The sequence below is a fragment of the Pangasianodon hypophthalmus genome, chromosome 9 (genome assembly GCF_027358585.1).
Source record: "Pangasianodon hypophthalmus isolate fPanHyp1 chromosome 9, fPanHyp1.pri, whole genome shotgun sequence".
Lineage (NCBI taxonomy): Eukaryota > Metazoa > Chordata > Actinopteri > Siluriformes > Pangasiidae > Pangasianodon > Pangasianodon hypophthalmus.
In genome coordinates, this window is record NC_069718.1 from 17,156,174 (window position 1) to 17,177,564 (window position 21,391).

General features: G+C 40.3%; 1 protein-coding gene across 3 annotated transcripts in view; it reads right to left on the reverse strand.

Annotated features, from left to right (window-relative positions):
- otud7a (OTU deubiquitinase 7A) overlaps nucleotides 1–21,391 on the reverse strand; it is an 83,240-nt gene that overhangs the window by 39,266 nt on the left and 22,583 nt on the right. For 2 of the 3 annotated variants that reach the window (XR_008302303.1, XR_008302302.1), the window contains exons 10-12: nucleotides 14,218–14,332; nucleotides 13,382–13,466; nucleotides 3,619–13,272 (exon numbers count right to left, since the gene is read on the reverse strand). Coding sequence is in view for 1 of the 3 variants with exons in the window: in XM_026919384.3 (XP_026775185.1) it covers nucleotides 11,758–13,272; nucleotides 13,382–13,466; nucleotides 14,218–14,332 (1,715 nt within the window). In the remaining 2 variants the exon portion in view is untranslated. Of the gene's footprint in view, nucleotides 1–938; nucleotides 13,273–13,381; nucleotides 13,467–14,217; nucleotides 14,333–21,391 lie in introns of those variants that run through there. The other variant, XM_026919384.3, reaches the window with a different exon arrangement.

Sequence of the window (21,391 nt, forward strand, 5' to 3'; positions counted from 1 at the left end):
GGGCATCAACGAAAGCGGAAAAAAAAAAGAACACGTCTAGTGATGTCAATTGTGGGAAAGACTGTGCCCTGCTGTCTGGGGTTGCATGTGTACAGGAAGTACATCTTGTTCCTGTGTCTGCACCCATGCATATATTTACTGTAAGTGATGCGAAATGTGTTTTCTTAATAAAGCCTTTACTGAACTGCATATAGCAAGGCAATCTGTACATAACTCAGTGACCTGTCAATGCAATACTTTTGCTGTGATTCACATGTATGGGATGTAACATCATGTGTTCATATGCACAGTTCCCCTCTGTGAAGTCTAATAATGTCTATTATGTGCAAACCATGGGATAAAGCAGCCATCTCAGTAATGGCCTATATCTTGGTTATATAAGAAAAATGGTATTGAGTACACACACAACCACCCACCAACTGTTTCATCCTTGTTCTGTTAGTCTCCATCACTTTGGAGATGAACAGGAAGGAAGAATGTGCTAAAAATATTCAGAGAGAAGGTTGGTGTGTTCCCTGCTCAGTCTGCCCACCTCCTGTCTCTCTGTCTGTCCATGCCACGGTCATGCCAGAGAGCTGGGCGTGTGTGATGGGAGAAGTGTGTGTGTGTGTGGGGACGGGACGGGGGGGGATCATGTGCATATGTGTGTGTGTTTCTGTGTTTATCCTATAACAGTTAATATATTCCCCACTCTTACGTCTAATTAGAAAGCAGGGGCTGTGTGTGGCAGGATAACCCAGCTCACATGACAGCTTGTGAATTTCTTTTACTGTCTTTCCGCCTCTGACACTGTTATTATGATGAGTACACTGGAAGCCTCTGCTTCTTCGCCCCCTTCTCTCTGAGAAACTATATGCTGCCAGCCTGCAACCGACAATGTACCGCAAACTTGAGAATAATTATGATATGATGGGGTCCCATTGCCCTAGATAAGGTGTTCAATGGACAAGATAATGGCTTGAGATCAACAGCTATTTCTATTTATAATGAAATTAGGATGGAAATTTTTGAAACAAAAGTGAATTGCAGCAACAGCCATGGTGTGTTTTAGAGTACCTCATTTGCAACTCATTTTTTAAAACATTTTATTAGAGCTAATTTCCAGCATAGATTTATACGGAGTGTTGCAGCACTCATGATAATCTACAATGAGTGCCTTTTTTTTGCATTTATTAAACAATCTTGTTTTTTAGTTTACCTCTGGAGTATCTTACTGAACTCCTAAAGCAGTATAGTCCACCCTAAGCATTTTGCTCAGCTGAGGCAGATGTGCTGTTAGTCTTGAAGATCTTGTGGAGCTCACCTGGAGGAGGATGTTTTTCTTTTCTTTTTTTTTTTTCTTGCCCCTAAACTCTGTAGTAGTGTTCCAAAGTTTTAGGGCAAAATATTATGAATACAATTCATATTTTATAGTTGTTTTTAAATCCTGATTAAAACATACTTTACCCTGGTCTATTCATAGGTTTGAGTTCTTTATTTTACTTGCTTATATTTTTAACTTTGGAAGGGCAAATGACTGTACAATATCTTTGTGATGGGATGTTATGACCATTTCACCATTCAACAGCAATACCTTGTGACCCTAGATTTTGATAGGGCAGGACAACAGTAATAACAATTAAAGCTGCAAGCAGCATTTTCAGGGGCCAAGCACCCAGACTCGGTGAGCCGCACATTCACAGACGTGCCACAGTCATTGCCTAAGCAATCACAGTAAAAAAGAGCCACAACTTTAGGAGAAGGGATTCAAGTATATAAAATATGGAAAACTGTATAAAATCATTTGATAACTTTTGTAAGACATGAAACAGGTTTCAATGAATTTCAAATTGGCAAACAGGAAGTACTCTTGAAATTCAGCTGCTATTCACTTCAGCTTACCTTAGGGAATCATAGGAATGTAGAACTAGGAATGTAGAATGTAGAAGTTCTTAAAATTAAATTAGGAAAATTATGGAATTGTGTCAAAAATTGTGGCATAGTCATTAAACTTTTTGGGTACATTAGGGCACGGTGTGGAAGATCAGGTCTCATGACAATATGCAAATGTTTACCGAAATACAGCCTATCATCCTGAAAGTTGTTACAGTTCTTGACCACAAGGTGACGCAGTCACAAAACTTCTTGGGTACATTCAGGACATGGTCACCTGAATGTGACCATGTCCTGAATGTACCCAAGTGAGCCAAATGTGGTGAAGATTGAACAAAATTTGGAAGAGGAGTAGCAAAAATGGCACTTAGACGGAAGCATTTTTAGCATGTTGTGTAACTTTCGACCAGTAGGTGGCGTTGTTACAAAATTTGTTTTATAGCCTCAGGTCATGGTCCTGACCACGCTTACCAAATTTTGTGTCAGTGTGCAAAGTCGTTGCTGACATACAGCCTCAAATCCTGTTTAGTGGCTTCACTGTCAGATTCTCTGGCCCATCATGTGCAAACCATTTGGAGTATCAAAATTCTTTTGATAATTTTTGAGAGGCTTACTCTGAAGATGACATGTGCCAAATTTGGTGATAATTAGACAAAATTTGTAGGGAGAGTACTGAAAAATCTAATTAGGCAGAAACTAATGTCATAGAATGCATTGAACTCGTCTCGACCCAGGGAATCCAGGGATGCCTTTCAAATTTTGGATACATGGTTCAAAAGTTATGAACATAAACATACTTCCAAATTAGGCCCAAATTTGACCCGATGGTGGTGCTAGAGCGTTGGCAGCACTTGGCCCAAATTTGGTCAGAATGTTCCTTAGACCCTCCCCAATCAGTATGCCAAATTTCACAACTTTTTACCAGATGGTTCTATGGGCTGCCATGGACAACCTAGTCAGAAGAAGAAGATGCAGAAGAATTATAATAAGAAAAGGTAGAATAACAATAGGGTGCCTATGCACCTTTGTGCTTGGCCCCCTAATAATAGCCTCAAACAAAATTAAGTCGAGAGGCTATCACACTAGACTTATGCTATAGGTGATATGTAGTAAATTTTTAAAGAAACCCCATAATAGGCAGTTGAGAGTCAACTACATACAGTCTAGAGGTTGTTTTGAGCTGTATTAGACATACAAGTCTGCACTTAGACTTATTAAAGATTTATTCAAATTAATTCCTGTTATTTGCTGTAATGCAAGATTTTGGCAGCCAGCCTCTAAATATTTTTAAACTATCCCAATTTGGCTAGTGCTGCTTCCTTCTCCACTGAACACTGAAACTGTTCATACAGTGAGCATGGGGCAACGTGATGTCTGCCCCAAAGGGGCTATATTAGTGTTTATTGCAGTTCCCATTTTTGACCACTCGGCTTAATTTATGGAGCTAAATGGGGCAGTGAGCATGCTGCCCTACAATTCTTCAGCTTCTAGAAAGGTGAGCAATCAGTGGATCATCAGCATATATATCTGGCTAATAGCAACATTTTAAAATCATTGGTCACTCAAAAGAGGTAATTAGTATTTCAGGTGAATTTAAAATGTATAGAGTTGTGAATGAGGTCTTGATGAAAATGAACATTTGTTGAATTTGCTGATATATAGATGAACTACCACTGCCATTCAATCTATGATGCATACACAACAAAGAATTCCCATAATGATAAGTTGGTTAGACAGTTACCTCACCTTGCATTGTCCTGCTTTTTCTCACTCTCGCACTCGATCTGTTCACTTGGTGGCTATCTTGGCTACTCTAATGGACATATCCATGCATCTATTATTCGCAGTAAACTGTATCTTCTCTGTATTAGCCTCATCATATTGACTCGACAGGTTTGTTATGAAGTTTGGCTGCTGCTTTGGCATGGAGCAAAAAAAAAAACACGTGTCTATTATGATGAATTTTATAGGCCTGGCTTTTTTTCTTGTTATTCTTTACTAACAATGCTATTGGCTTTTTTTTATCAATGGGTTGGACTTACATTTTATAGCCGCCCTGTTGAGTGTTATGCCTTGCCCCTTTCATATTCCCCTTTCATAAAACCCATTCTGCAGCTGATTAAATTGACAGTTTGTATATTTCTAAAAATGTTACTAGGGACAATTCCATACTCCTCAAATTTACATGAAGTATCTAGGATTTAATAGCTAAGTGTGTGGTAATTACAACTAATTCATACTTAGTAACTTGAGAAAACTACATGGTTTGTACTGCAGTACTTTGTTGCACAATGCAATACTTATTTAGAACAGTCTGTGTTTTTCTGAATTCACTGTTACTTCATATCAATTACTTTATAAAGTAATATATATTACTTCATAAAGTAATACACCCATACTAATAAGTACTAGGTAGTTACTCTGCTGTAAAATAAAATACTCCCTTATTAATAGTATTGTTTGATCTTGTGCTTCATAGGCTGTAAAATTGCAGCAAAAAACAGCAGACTGTTGATTATATCAGAACCCAAACTGTGAACTCTCACGCTCTACAATCTCTCCTCCACAGTGAATGAGTACACAGCACCGGGAGGGGCCATGTGAGGACAGTTTTACAAACCAAGAGAACACAGTGTTCCTCTACTGAGCACGACTAAGTGGGTGGAGGGGTGTATGTATGTGTGTGCATGTTTTTAGGGTAAGGAGATAAGGACGATTTTCCTGCTTTAATCCTTTATATTGTACCACTGCCTGTTATATGGTATGAACTGATGAATTGCAGTTAGTTAGCACAAGATGAATTACAAATAGATATATAAATGTTTCTTTTACCTTTTAAGGGTGTCAGGCATATCTGGTGTCATGGCTAAGAGAGGCCTATGTCAGTACTGCTGAATTTATAGCCTGTGAGATGAAATAAAGAGGAAAGAGTGGGCAGTCTGAATGTGTGGTGGTGCATGTGTGTGTGTATGTATTTGTGTGTGAGAGAGTGAGAGAGAGCAATAGAGAGAGGTAGAGTGGGTGGTGGTAGGATGGTGGTGCCCAGAGCTCTGAGAGGCAACCAGGCAGACAGACTTTGAGTTCAGACTGTGTGTGGGCGTCCTGCAGTGGGTGTTGCTGTAGTGTGACCTCTCTGGGCTTCCTCTCTCTCTCTTTCTCTCTATCTGTGTGGGGGCGACACCGGCTGGCATTGGCACACACACACACACACACACGCTGTCACTTATACTGGAAATGACAAGAGAGCAAGAAAGAAGTCTTTATCAAAATCAAAAAGCCTCATTAACATTTCTCATTCCATTTCTTTCTTTCTTTCTTTCTTTTTCTTTCTTTCTTTTTGCTTGCTTGCTCACCCTGTAGGTCCACATCCCAACAATTAACCAGTAACTTTAAAATATCTTACAATTAACTGATTTTCAAAACTTCTCTAAGACCAGATCACAATTTTACAGCAAACTTTCAAAAGCTTTCCAAAACCCAGTAAGAAAGCAAAAGTAAGAAGCTGTATGTTGAAACATGCTGCACTGAATTCCATTTGAAATTACACCAAAGCCTCATGTTTCATTCTGTAAGCTTTAAAGAAGAGCTGGGCGCCAGATAAGCATCAATATTTATCAGAGGTATTTAAATTCCTCTTTTTGTCTTGTTACGTGAGAGCAGAGACAGATGTGCCTGCAACTGACATGAAAGCAAAGATGATAATTAGTGTTTTTGATAAGCACTCATAGGGAAATTATTCCTGTACAAGTGGCAACAGAGATCTCGCACTGTGCTTCATTGTCATTCCTATTAACTGTGTGTTATGTATGTTGTGTCTGCTGCTAGTGTCTCTGTCTACCATAAATTATGAAAAATACAAAGGGAGGGTATGCATGAAAACTCCCTCCCTCCATCCTTCCTCTTTCCCTCACACACAAACACCCCCCCGCCAAACACACACACACACACACACACCAGCAGAAAGTGTTTAGCTGTTTCCACTGTGGCTCCTCTCTCATCTTCCACGTGGCCTCTTCAGTGTCAGCAGGTTCACACACACAGCCTGTTTTTGCAGATCTCATTTGATCTCTCACAGTTTAACCAACAATGCTGATTCAAAAGTTAGATGTTCTTTTCAACTTAGAGTGTCAACTTAAGTTGTGTTGAGTCAACTTTTACATATTTGTAATCTGACATGTCTCTTACCCATAAACAAGCTTTAAATTAAGCCTGTGTGAAAACAGTGTGTCATAAAAGCACCAGTCCCTCACTGAACAGAGACTTTTGTTTTTTGTAGTGGAAAGCGTGACCTGACTCAATCCCCCTGACCCAGCTCAGTGTGGTATGAGTTGTGTACAATGGAGCTCAATCTGTGCAGTGCACAAACCAGCACAGCTCATTAAAGCCACAGCCCAGTCACGAGATCCTGCAGTAACGTTCACACTATGCACACATGGTAGCATGCCTCCCCCAGACTGTCTCCCACTCTCTGTCTCTTTCTCTAACAATGCACTAGAGACATACTCACTCATATAACACAAGCTACTGTACCCAAGCAGACAAACACACTCTCATGAACACAAAAGGTCTTATGACATGCAAATGATGACCTTATCCTTCCCTGATTTTCTTTCATTCACATTCAATTCACATTTTGTATGAACTTAGTCCTGGGCTAATGTCAAACAAAATTTGCACTGCTATTGCCATGAGCCAAAGCATATAGCAGGCAGATGTTTGGAGGAAAGCTCCATATGAACTCTAGAGCCTCTGCTACATGCAAGGCAAACTGTAATTGCAGTGAAAACACTGGCCCCACCCCAACTGTTAAAACTACATATGCTTCAGGGGTTATTTTAAGGAAATAGAACAGAGCTGAGTAGCTCTTCTTAAGTTGTGAATAAAGGCAATTTCTGAGCCATAAAATTTTCGAAATGCAGTTTTGCTAATGTCTCTTTAATTATACTCCAGATTTTATTACAGGCTTACAAGCATGTTTTAAAAATTTCAATCTGCACTATTAAAGGTGACTCTGTATTGCTGACGACTTGTTGTCACTGCTGTACTGTACATTCCCATTAGGAAAATTCCCACTGCAATCAATGGGTCACCATGGGAACTCCATGTAAACTTATAGGATCCACATGAGGTGGGAAGTATGAGGTGCCATGAAAATTAATGATACTCCCATTCCCACAACTTTGAAAATTACCTAAAACCAAAATGTCACATGAAGCGCACCATCATAAAATTTCCATAATACCTTTAGGATGCTATGAAATTCCCATAAACACCAATTGAAACCTGAACTTAAAAAGGCATGTGAGATTCACATCGCAAATGGTAACCCATTAAAAAATCCAGCATGAACCACATTCTAATGGGTAGCCCATGAAACTCCAAATGGAATGTGAGTTCAAAATATGGCACTAATTGAATCTTCAAATGTGTCAATTTGGCATTGGATTCCACATGAAAATGTCCACTAAGTATACTATTGGGAATTTTCCATAAGGGTCACAATTCTAACATTAAAAAAACTAGCTAATGCGTTAGCACTAACTTGAAAATATCTAGTCTTTGTAAGTACAGTATATATTAGGTGTGTAATGCAATGCCATTATCTGTATCTGGTTAGTGTACAAAACTTTTGTAACTGTATCTGTAGTCAGATTTAAACCCGAAGTAGGTGACACCTACCCCAGAAGGAGTTTTGTTTACTTCTTTTTTTTTTGGGTAATTTTTTTTTTTAAATCCCACTTGTGCAGTTTTTCTTTATGTTTGTTCCTGTCCATGATATTTTCTACCAAATTTTGTTGGGTTCCCAAAATATAAACAAACCAGCAGCCAATTTTAAAACATTATGACCTTGATCAGGCAGTTACTAAGGATGAATGAATGAACACTGTAAATACATTGCTGTAAATGCATACTTCATGTTAGTGAATGTAGTCTTTCTTTGTCCTGAAAGCTTCATATCTCACTGCTTGATCATGCCCACAAGTTTCATATCTGACCCCTTATCAACATGAAAATAAAAACTCCCTCTTGCGCAATTTTTTTGTTGTGTCCCACAGGATGCACAGCGCTAGTCACAACCAGATGCGAATATAGCGCGCCACCTATTCATATCTGTATTTGTATTAGTTTAGAACACATTATCTGTTCGTTTCAAATAGTGGGTATGTACAATCAAGTCTTTTGTGCTAACATGTCATAAGCACTCTATCAAGCACATACTCAAGGTAGCCTCCCACTATCAGTAATGCATTATATCATAAGTGTCTTCCCTGCTATGGAAACCTGTGTTGTGTCTATATTAGTGGTTGTATGGATAAGACAGACCACTTAAAGCCCTTACAAAACCCTTAATGAGTAAGAGGTGATGGTGAGGTCGCTCAGTGTTAAGCCGATTATGATAATGATGATTGAGTAATTCGCTGTCTCTCTTGAACCATGAGATAAAATGCTGTTAAAACATTGGACTGCTGCCTTACAGAGTATAATAGCAGCATGCCATGAAACCACAGACAATGACTGATGTTTCTGTCTGTGCATACTTATGTGTGTACTGTTTTTTTAAACATGGTAAAACACAATGTTATTTAAAGACACTAAATATCTTTGCACGCAAACAAACTTTTGTGTTTGGTAATGTGAGTGCATTAAGCTCCTGTTATTCTGGTTCTTCTACTAAATTCTGAGTTAGCATATTAGCATGCGAAACAAGTAATAAAACCCGAGTTTCCAAATGAAGGCCCTCATGCAAAAGCAAGGGTGCATTTCAGAACAAAGATACTATACTATACGGTATAATTTAGCTTCGGGTCTTAAATTCCAATCCATCCATGTTTTCCATATGCATGTATGGAATGTGGGTTTATGTGCACAACGTGACATGGAGAAAAGAGTTTATTGTCAGCTGCTGAGCCACAGGGCAGTTGTGAGACAGGTGACCTGTAAGACAGCTGCTGAGTGTAATTTTCTATCTGTAGCTGTCAGGCTTGAACTGAAATACTGCAGGATTATGGGTCAAAATGCATTGGGTGTATACTGCTGTCTACGGTCTATTTTCACTCCATGTGATCAATTATGTGAGCAAGCAGACAGTCTAATCTTGGCTCTTATATTGACTGAAACCACAGCTTGTCATAGCTCAAATTACAGGACACTGAGGATAATGACACGCACATACACACAGAAAAACATACACATAAACACCCACACACTCTGCCATACTTTCATATAACAAAGAGAAGGCACAGACAACAGTGTTAACAACAAACTAATCTTGTTTTGTTCTTTTCCTGTTTCCTCCTACTATTTACATCAGTACCTAATGTGCAAATTAATAATTTAATGTAAAACTGTCAAATGAATATAAAATCATATTTTACAATTCTAAGACAGTGAAAGTCCATGATTCTGTCACACAGAAATTAGGAAGCGGAGGGCACTAAGAAGGAAGGAGCAAGAAAACTCAGTGGGCAGAACACACGATCCAGGAGAGACAGACACACTGAGCGTTAGACTGTGCAGGGTTATTCAATATTACAACACACACCACAAAGCAGTGAGTAATGCTCTCACATTCGTCACTCGCCTGAAGAAGAGAAGCACTAAGAGAAGACTTAGCTTTACCCATGGTCACACAGGGGTTAGCAATAATGATACGGTCAGGCCTTCTGGTGCTTTGAATGGCAGAGGAATCAAGGCCGTCCTAGTACACAAAGCAAGTTTTAGAGTTACAAGACGCCTGCTATGATGTGGCTATCTGCCATAATGTATAACATACATAACACCATTGCTGCTGTTAATTATGTCTTGTTAACGGTGGCGGCTCATCCATAGAGGCAGGTGGGGCAGAGCCAAGTCAAATATATCTTTTGCAACGGATGTTAATCTTGCAATAATAATGACCTCTTTTGAGTGACCAACAATTTAAAAAATGATGCTTTTGACAGATATAGGCTCATGTTCCATTAATTTGCTCACCTTTCTAGATGTGTTGCAATCTTTGAGCAGTGTGCTCAGTGCCCCATTTAGCTCCAAAGAGTTATTATTGCACATAGTGGTCAAAAAAGGTAACTACAACAAGCGCAAACTGACACCCATTGGGGCAGCAATCACTCTGCCCCATGCTTACTCTATGAATACATTGTTTATGAGTGGGGGAGGAGCAGCAGACAGGACAGTTAATGATATTACTCCTTCTGTGTTTGTCTCACACTGTGACAATGGCAACAGGAACTACACCTGCTGTATCAAACTGAGCTGAATTTCTTTAAAAAAAATTAATTTAAACATAAGTTTTCAAAATGAACACTGCCATCTTTTAGTCCATAGTTTTCAGTCCTTTCCCTGATTAGAAATGATTTGATTAGCAAGTTTAATCTAGCTATCTACATATCTAGCTAAGTTGTTAATGTGTCTTTGGAGAGCAATTATCAGCAAACAGAAACCATCATAACCATACTTAGTTTGTTCAAGTTCATTCACGTCTTGTTGACTCTCGTTTGCCCATTATGGGGTTAATCCAAAAAAAAAAAAATATCACTAGATAGTAGCTTGTAGTCAAGTGTGATTTAATTTTGTTTGAGGCTATGTTGTTATTAATGTTGTCCTGCCCCACCAAAACCTATGGTCACAAGCCACTCCTACTTGTTAATTGTTATTTTAAATCCAACTTTGTTATAATATGCTAAAAGTGATGTTCAATTTTGAATTTAGTGATTCAATTTGGGGATTATAGTAATATACACATTTAACATAATACCTGAGAATTTCAAATATAGGAGAATGTTTTTGGCACAGATTTTTTTAGGGCAAATGCAGGTGGGTCTGCTGATAGACTGGCATGTGTGTGCTTGTGGGTTACAGAACAAATGATGAGCAACAGGCACTATACCTACAAAACACCAGGGTGGAACCAACATTGACAAACATCACAGAGTTCCATTTGCTTTCACTTTTAGTTCACTACACTATAAAGGTGTATAAAGGTTTGTATTCCATTATATTGTTACTCTTGCATTGTATAAATTTGTCACGAGTAGTAGTAGTTTATTTTACAGAAGCCATTTGCTACCAAGAATGTGATATATTGCAAAACACAGATAGGAATAAATGGCACTGTACTGCATCTGATGGTACCGAGGAGAGTTTAAATGGAATGCAAACCGATGTACACAAGGTCCAGTCATGTGCTGCACAATCAAAAGCATGTTACATAGCATGCAGCACACTTTGATTTGCCACAAATGAAATTTCAGTACAATCTTCTTACATCCAGGCAGATAAAATCACACTCATTTCTGCACAAAGACAATACACTATGGCTGACATTAAGAATGCATAGATAAAAAGGGGAGGGACTGCACTCATTACCAAACTTATTGCTTTTTAAAAACTTCCATGTTTATCAGTGGTTGTTCCTCCCATTTGAATTATTTCCAAAGCAGAAAGATGTTACTTGCTATTGAGATATTGATTGAAGTATTGCATTCAAATGAGTTACCCAGTAGCTTTTGGAGAGCTCAGAGGAGACTGACATATGCTTTTACATCTCTTTCAGCTAGTACTAGAAATTTTATATTACAGACTGAGCAAAATGCACAGACATGAGCTTTTACTCTAGAACAAGTAAAAGAATGTGAATTTGGACAAAAGACAAACTGACAAATAAAATGACAGCACAATCTCTGGCCAAAGCTGTAAACTGCAGTGTCAATTTGCTATTGAGAGAAAAGTAACAAGATTACAAGGAGATCATTCTTAAATAGATTAGAAAACAGTATGCCAGTATTTGTCTATTACTCGCATAGTGCAGAGGGTGGTGATGTCACTGCTGTCTTTTAATCGCACACACACATCAGTGTTGAACTGCATGTGTGTGTATGAGCGAGGCTATCCAGGCCGGTGTCCTTTGCCCTCCCTTTCCCTGCGTTTTAGCTCCTCTCTGTAGCAGTAGGAGCAGTAGTTCTCTGTCTCTGGCCTGCCATAAAAGGAGCAGTTCTCCCTCTTGCAGCGCTTCTGCTGAAAGCAGTACATGGGGCAGGTTCCACTGCGGAGCTTGGATTTGTCATGGTTGAGCCATGAGTGGGGCGTTAGCTCCTCGTCAGCAAACTCCAGACTGTCCCGGATATGGCTTGCATTAAAGCCATTGGTGTAGGTGTGGGATTTGTGCTCACCGGCCATGCTGTATGGCATAGAATCTCCGCCATGGACGGCGCGAATCCCAGACATGCGTGCTGGGCTATAGCTCTGAGAGGACAGTGAGCGGTTCTGTTGCGGATACGTGGCACAGGTCTTCAGTGTCCCCACTGGAATTTTATAGGGCTCATCCTGGTAGCTGGAGGACTGCGGGTTGCTATCTCTCAGGTGGATAACGCTGTGCCTCTGGATAGGTGGCGTATGGCTATAGTGGGCAGACACAGGGATAGGTTCCTGTCTCTTAGCACCTTGACTGGGGGAGGAGAAGGGGATGGGTGACATGGACGAGCATGGGACTGAAGTTGGGTTGGCATTAGGGATGGGAATTGGGGAAGCAGCAAGGGTAGGGCTATTCCTCCCCTGGCCCTTTAGTGTATGGATATGGCTGGGATGCAGAACAGGTGAGCAACTCTCGGGAGGAGAGCTGTCCGAGCGCTCTCTCTGAAATGTGCTCTCCTGTTCAGGCTTCTTGAGGGCGCCGTTGGTCTGGGGCTTTTTCTCAGCCTCAGCCTTCCTCTTTTGTTCCTGTTCAGTGCTGAAGCGCTCCTGTGCACTGCTCAAGTAGTAGCTGATCATCTCTTCATGGAATTGATGCCGGTGGCTGGTCAGCAATAGACCGGCAAAGATGAACTTACGCTCGCCCTGCATGGCTGCACGAAGGATGTTCAGGCTCAGCTTGACATCTGTGCTGTACTTCCAGTTGTCCAGAGTCCGCTCATCTGGGTTTTTGCCTGAACTGGCCTGCCTTTCTCCAGAGGAGTTACCTGAAACTCTGTCAGTAGGAGATGGGCTGGTTGCTTTCTCAGAGGATGACGTGCTGGTAGATTGGCCCGACTCCTCTTTGCTCCCTTTGCGTGTTTTGGAGTCCTTCTTCTTTGGCTTCTGTTCACTGCTCTCCACAGCACGGCCATTCGTTATGGTGGACCTGCTGATTTTGCCATGTACCAGACCACCCAGGCCACCCATGTTCTTCTTCAGCTTGATGCCTAGAGTCTTGCTGAAGCTGCCCAGCTTGTTGGCTACTGAGTCAGCACGAGCTTTGTCTTTCTCCTTGTGCTGCTTGTCTTTGTCTTTCTCTTTGCTACTCTTGCCATTGTTGAGGTTGGAATTGCTGCAGACAGACTCACGGTCCGAGTCCATAGATTCGGCCAGAGACTGCACATCTTCACCTGCTGATGCGGTGGGTGACTCGGGTTGAGCAAGTGGAGCCTATAATATCAGACAGAGAGGTGAATCAAAACACACTTTCTGTAACCCTGTGTATCAACCATGGAAATGGAGCAGACCAGTGATTTTAAGAGATTAAGTCCTTACGCACTCGTGTCTCTGATGGTATTCGAATCCATGTTACATTCATATAACTGTGTAGGAGGTTTAGCTTTGCTTCCAGTGAGAGGATAAGACTAAAACAAAAAAAAGAGAAAGGGGAGTGAAAATTATCACACTTTCACTCATCACACATGACTCAACACTGATGAATGTTGAATGTTTTCTGAATGGACAAGGGAGCTTCAAGGCAAATTATGCAACTCAGACAAACCTACAAAATTGAATTAAGACATGTATAAATTACACAGTAGTTGCAGTAAATTCATTAGCCTCTTAAATGCCTAAAGAACAATTAGTTCAAATTATAGCCCAGTTCTAAGTAAGAACTGTAAATCAAACAATCACAAGATATACAATAAATAAGCTTATAAAGCTCTTGGTATGGAAACACTATAGGAAATGATGAACTACGTAGTTATTTCACTGCTTTCATTTCAGCATTAATGTTTGCTTTAAATTTTTGTACATTCTGATGAGGTCTTTGTCTATATTGTCAAATGAAAGACTGAAAGTCATTTCATCCTTGAGAAATTCAGTATTTCCACTGGGTTACATAAATATGTGGCAATCTTTCAGATGACTGAATGCTGCTTTTTCCAGAATTGTATGGACTTTAACTATGCATGGTGACTCGCGTTCCCCTGTCCCTCTACTGGAATTCTGATAACCAGCGAAATTTGTTCAGCGAAATCCCTTATGTGGGGGATAGGATGAACAGAGCTTCCCCTCTTTAAGCACTGGGTGACAGAGTGAGCCAGCCAGCAGAGCCCTTAAGCCCCTGGGAAGGCAGAGGCCAGATAGATGGAAGGGATTGAAGGATCTTACTTGGCCAGTTTGGCATTGTCGTTGTCGTCCCTCCCCCACTCCCAGTCTCTGCCCGGGTCCACCGCAAAGTGCAGGGCTAAAAGCTTGTGCTCGGAGTCTGTCAGAGGGATGACGGCTGTGACACAGAGGAGAGGTTAATTGCAGCCTTAGAAGTGAAGTTTGTCAAAGATATAGTAATGAAACAGATACAGCAGGCAACTGTGGAACTGTCTATAAAGATGGGGACAAACACGTGCGCACTGGTTGTACTGTGCATCACATCCACACTATTTAGAAGGACTCTTAGAAGCACTTTCCATTGAAAATCTCTGACTCTCCTGCCACCTTACTCAATCATTTTCTTCTTTTTCTTTCCTGGAGCATTTCCCATCAAGCCCAGTAGACACACATTCAAATAAGAAGAGAAATACCGTGAAATTGGGTTTTTTAGTGAAAAGAGCAAAGAGATTAGGATAAGAAAGTTAAACACAGCTAGATGTTTTAATAGAGATCTAGAGAGACAGAGAAATTGGGACTGGTGAGAAATACAGAATGTTCAAGCACAGGACATTCCAGTCCCTGTTTTCAAACTCTCTCTCTCTCTCTCTCTCTCTCTCTCTCCCCCTCTCTCTTTCTTTCTGGTAGAACATACAGTCTCTTCTCTCACAGTAGCTCTGACATTTGCCAAATGAGTGCTTGGCTGGTTTCACAGTGTACCAGTAATGAGTGAACACACTGCCTCACTCATCTAAACAACACTATGGGTATAAACTTTCATTTGTTGAAAGACATGTGAAAGACAGAGGGTGCACACATGTGAGACAGAGAGACAAACAGATAGACCTAGGTGTGTCAAGGGTGAAGTAACAAGAAAGACAGATACAGCTGCAAAATACATATCTACTTCACTCTTATTGAACTCTTAGTCAGCTCACATGCACAGTTTTGAACTGAACTCTATAGCAAGACTGTAACGACTCAGTCTGACATGCGAATAATTGTTGAGATTTCGTGTAAACATACAAACTACAGATCAGTATATAAAGGTTACAGCAGTGATAAGAGTTTTATTATTAACAGTGTGGACCATAAATAAGCAATAAATCAGTCTGCTTACAGCAACTGTGCTTACACAAGGGATCACAACATTAATGCAACAAAATCTATTTTCGCACACTGGACCTATAAACCGAGGCTGACAGATACAGATATATCTGATACGGATAATCTCTGACATGTTTGGGTTTTACTGCGGGGTCAAAATAAACATTTTGTGTTCATGGCTCTGTAGTACCACTCCAAGTGGCAGCGGTCCAGGACATGAGAGCAAGCCAAAGCAGACTGCAGAGGGGACAGCACTTGCAGTATAAAAAGACACACTTACACAAATAATGCACACATGCACACATACAAACAAGAATGTCTGCATATATGCTCCCAAGCTCCCAAACAAAGATGTGTTTCAAAGCACACACCCACTTTCCTCACACAGTTTCCACCAGAACAGGGTAAGACAGTGGACATGGGGTCATGGCCCCCCACACAGCCTCAGCCTGTACTGTGTTTCCATTTGATCCCACTCCAGAAGCAAACGCCAGCCCTGCCAATTCTGCAGCAGGGGACCCCATTGTAACATACTGTATTCACTGGCCCTGCTGGTAGCTGTAGTGAGCTGTCCTCGACTGACCTCACCTGCCTGCATATGAACTCTGACGTCATTTAGCTACACGAAAATGAGAGTTTCCTGAAATATTAGCAGCCAGGAGACAGGACAGAAAAAGTGGAAATGGAAAAAAGGAATGAGGACCTAAAGCAGCTTTAATTCAGTGATGACTGACCAGCATCAGTGGGCTTCCGATTCAGTGGAAGTGGCGAGAGGTGGATGGATTATACAAACAGAAGTTGCTGACAGATGACATGCTTATAGGGTTTGGCACCAGATATTATACAGCAACTTTCAATTCATGTGGTTCCGTGGTACAGGATGACGTATGATGCGTGTGTCTCACTGCGCAGTGTGGCGCTGCTTGTGGAAAATTTAGAGAGTGTTTATAAAGATTTGGAGCGCAGATCTGTCATGAGAAGTATGTGTAATATAATCCTATTGAAAACAACTCAAAGCTCAAAGCCATTATTTTTAAATACACTCCCTCTAGTGGATTATATTAATCACTGCATATGTGCACAATTTAAATTTCAACTTTCTTTGGCCTGTGTTGTTTGACTGATGGTGTAAAATTGGGATTATCTGAATATATGTTTTTATCTTGGACACACGTATTCCACCACGTAAATCCCTAGTGCCACCCAAGATGCTCTTTTTCACCTTCACACACACACACTATACAAAATCCCCAAAATTAGCCTCATTGCTCAGTGCAAGCAACCTGGATGTGTTGAACAGGAAGTGTCATAAAAGTTTGTGCCAAAATGCTCCCCTTTATAGGAGGATCAGTTTAAGGGCCAATCTTCGATGCCAAGGAAAGCCTGCAGGTCTTTTAAAAATGGGTCTCGAAATAGCAGCTGAGGTTTGGTGTGGGTGGACTCCACTCGCTCAGAGTCTACAGCACTGGCTACCGCACACGACATTGGCAGATTAAAGCAGGACTGGTGCAGGCTTACACAGGGACACCATTCAGCTCCAGAAAGAGGGAGGAAGGGTGTCTGTATTACAGCCGGATACACCTGAGAGTATAAACACCCATCAGCAAGATGAAGACCCAAAATGAGTGTATGTGCAAAAACAAGAGGCGCGAGATTAACATTCCACTGAGTCGGTGCATCCACAGCCGTGTAAATGGAATGTGTGTGAATGTGAAGGGGAAGACACGGAAGGGGGGGCTATCACACACACTCAGAGATGAACGGAGTCTCAGTGTTCTTGGGGAAGCTGGCACCTGAACACATAGTGGATGGACAGATGCTGCCTGGCATGCCTAAGCGGAAGAAACAGGATGGAGGGAGAGAAGAAAAGATCATCAGGCCAGGCCAAACTGAAAGACACAATGCAGCTTCCACACAAGAGGAGAGACAAAAAAGAGCAGGCCATTGTACTGATTTGTTAGCTTAGGCTGATGTGCTCTAATTAGCAATGGAAGACAACATCTTCGAGACAGCAAGTAAAAAGTAAGAATAAATATGGGAAAAATGAGTCAGAGGAGTCAGTGGAAGAAGCTCAGGTTCCATGTGTGTGCTTAAGTGTGTGGATTGTGGTGGTGTGGGGCCTCACGGCTCTGTGTACACTGTTACAGCTACAGATGACCTCATTCAACTCAGAGAATAGCGGTCTCTCCAGCACTAAACAACAAAACTAACACCCACCAACTGTTTCACTTTCTGCCTGCGTCTGCCCTGTCAAGCTCACACTACTCCATTGATTTCTCCCACTCAGGAGGTATCAGTTTCTCACGTCTCACACCACATACATATAGAGGTGTAATAATAACAAGGAGCTGTGAGATGGCATCAGTTCAGAAGGCTACTATGGCAGGCGGCTCCTTCATACCGGAGCAGAGCAAGTGTACTGAATTCCTCTAATTTCAAGCTTCAAATCCATCTGCCATACAGGAGCACCAGGGCACTGATGGCACATAAGAGCTGCTTCATGCAACACAGAGACAGTGAGACACTGCCATCTACTGGATACTGAACAATCAAAGCGACTGTATTCAGGAAAAAAATACAAAGCACCAAGCATCTAGCCATATATTTATGTGAGCAGTAGGTAACTGTACCTACTACCTACAGTGCCCTCCAGAATTATTGACACCCTTTATAAAAATGAGCAAAAATAATTGTATAAAATAAACATTACACATAATAATTCAACAATAGCAGAATCTATTTATCTTTGCGCTAAAACATCATTCTCATTTAAACTATTTTCTAGAAATAAAAATAATAATAATAATAAATTGACATCCCTACATTTTTATTTTTCATTTGCTCTCAGTCCTCAGAAAATCTGTTGTTGCCCTTAAACAGTCCTGTTTCTCTGGGGCATAAACACTTAAGCAGTTAAAAATACCATTAAGTACAGTTAGGGCCGTAACAAAACGTTTAACTTTTTGGGTTTGGGAAATTTGTCAGGAATTGGTTCCATGAGTACAGGACCCCACACAGTGAGGTGGATGGTGAAGCAGGGGAAAAAACACAGATTTTAAATAGATCAAATGACTGGAAGTGTTGCAGGAAAGGAGCCCTTCCTGAGAGCATCACAAAATGGAGCACCTGAACTTCACCAAGCTTTACTAGAACTATAAATGGCATCGTGTGCTGTGGTCAGATGAGACCAAAATCAAACTTTTCAGTCATGCACAGCATCAGCATGTTTGGCCACAAAAGGGGACTACATACAAGGAAATAACCTGACAGCCCACTGTAAAGTATAGTGCTGGATCAGTTATGTTTTGAGGCTGTTTTTGGGTTGTTGGTTCAGAGGCTCTTGTGAAGATTGATAGCATCATGAATTACCAGGATATTTCAGTTCAAAACCTGGTTGCCTCTGCCAGGAGGTTCATAGATAGATGATTTTTCAACAAGATGATTAGCCAAACATACTTCCAAATCAACAAAGAAATCGTTAAAGAAAAGCAACAACTTCCAAATCAACAAAGAAATCGTTAAAGAAAATATCTCTGGATATGAACCCAACTGAAAACCTGTGGATTGAACTGAAGTCCACATGCACAAACCTAAGACTATAAAGGAGAACAAAATGTTCTGCCTGGGGTCAGAGAGTTAGCCAGAGAGAGATAGTGAGAGAGGAAAGCCATATTACTCAAATCAGATTCACTGGGTCTAAAGAACTTCTTCCATTTTAAACATATTTATTCCATATTTAGAATTTCCTTCCTCTAGCTCTTCTTTATCTAACCTATCTAATTATTTAGCAACATAGCTGTTAACAATAAACATAAAAATTCAAAGTTATATGCACCCTTCAAAAGAACGGGCTAAAATGAATATATAACAAATGGATTAACAAAAATAATTCTCATGAGAGCTTAAAAAATTAATGGCACAGCCAAAAGGTTTTGGCTGTGCTAACATTTTTGGTTCAACTTTAAGAAATGGGTTCAAATAATTGAATATTGAAAGTCTCTGGATTTGAACCCTAGAAAAAAGCAGTCCACAAGTGCAAATGAAATATTCTCACTCAAGGAAGGTCCAAGATCCTTTACAACCATCTTCAACCTTGTAAGACATTACAGGAAGAGACTCAGTGCTGTTATTCTCGCTAGGGTAGCTTTCACCAAATGTTAACTGCAGGGGTGCTGATACTGATTGTAGAAAAAAATCCACTGCACTGCTCAAAAATGTTGTGTTAATATAAAATGACACAACATCCCCACATGTTTATGCTCAAAATATCATACATTCATTTTTGCATATTTTCATGAAAGGTGCCAATACTTCTGAAGCTTTTGGCAAATGATCATTTAGAACTATTATAAGCCAGGTTATGTGTGTTGGCCTGGTAAAAGATCTGTTCCTGTGATAGCAGCTTTACATCTGCACAGTGTCAGCTGGAATAATGAAGTAAAAGTCTTCGTCACTCAGATAACAAATGACTGTGGAGGAATGTTTTCAATTTTCTGTAACTATGCTCCTTTATTGCCCTTTTTTGTCAGTGAAAGAGAAAAATAAAGAACATGGTCACATGGAAATCCTCCAAAGTACTGTGTGGAGTTTATCCTTATCCTGGAGAAATGCAACCTAAATGTTACATAAACGAGGTGATTATGGCTTATTATGTGAGTACCAGAGGATTAAAATCACATGACTGCAATGCTGCCATAATACTGTAATTATTTTAGAAGCCTATTTACATGCAAAATCACTTTCACCAGGAGATCTGTTGTGGTTTGAACAGCCAGTCAGGCAACTGTGTCTTTCAGCAAGAACACTGACCTCTTTAAAAAGTTGCTAGTCAAAAAAAATCCGTCCTGCTCCATTTCACTTTTTCTTTCTTTCTCTCCACTTCTCCCTAGCTGAAGGCCACTCCATGCTGACTGAAGTCTGAAGGAATGTCTCCTGAATAATTGATTGCAGGTAATTAGATCTCTGATTCGCATTATTCAGTGGGGATGACACTGGGCTTGATCTTATTTTCTGTTCCTGAATCATGCTCACTAATTTGAACAGAAGCAAGGTAGCAGGCACTATGCTCGAATGCCATCTGCCCCCAACCCCTTGCCCACCACCCCCTACCCCACCCCAGATCACATGTGCCTACCTGACATTCTGGAGCACTCTTAGACATTTAATGTTGCTGTCTAGGGCTTGCTAGATTATTATCCTTAGCTTCATCATTTAGTTATAGTGCACTTTATCCATCATGCGCGTCTGTAAGGCTGGTACAGCTCGGTCTGAGTGCTCTCTGTAATCTAATGACTATTTTACTTCCAAAATTGATCCATTGCTGTGATTCTTTTGTCTTGAAAATCAGGAAGTATGAAACTATACATTTCTGAAGGAGAAGTGCCTGCTGCTCCTTATACTAAGCCTAAGGTCTGGACGAGTTCCTATATTGTGAATTTGGAATACATAAGGAAACACATTTGGTTTCACGACAGTAAATAATGAATCAGCATATTTCTGCATAGACTTGGACAGCAAAAGAAAAGAGGGATGTCAAATAAGATGTCTGCTTGTATTGATGTGTAAAACTCTTCTCTTGTTTAGAAGGCATACTGTGTGTCTGTTTTATTGATATTAACCACTAAATAATACTTTATTAATTATAGCTGACAACAAAAAGGCACTTTGCAATAATTTATTAAGAATAATTAAGCTTGATTTTCAGAATGAAATCACGTGTTTCACGGACAATCAAATCAAACGGACAAAATAATAAAATGTCTGAACAGAACAAGACATAGATCATTAATAGGTCTATCCGGAGAGGTTATACTGGATCATCAAGCAAACCATTCTTTTTATTACTTGTAAGCATTCGTTGCAAAAAAATGTGTGTTCTAATATTCAATTCCACAGGTCACTTTTTTTAATGATTATTTTCCCAAAAAGCTACCTTGCTCACGTACGACATACTGTATGCCTTATCACTGACTCTTACTCTGCTTTCACTCTCTCTGTTTGCTGTTTTCTAGTCAACTTTTGATCTTTCTGTTCATTGTTTCTCTTCTTTTTTTCAAAACTCTCAAACATATGAAAGAAAATGTCATTGTGA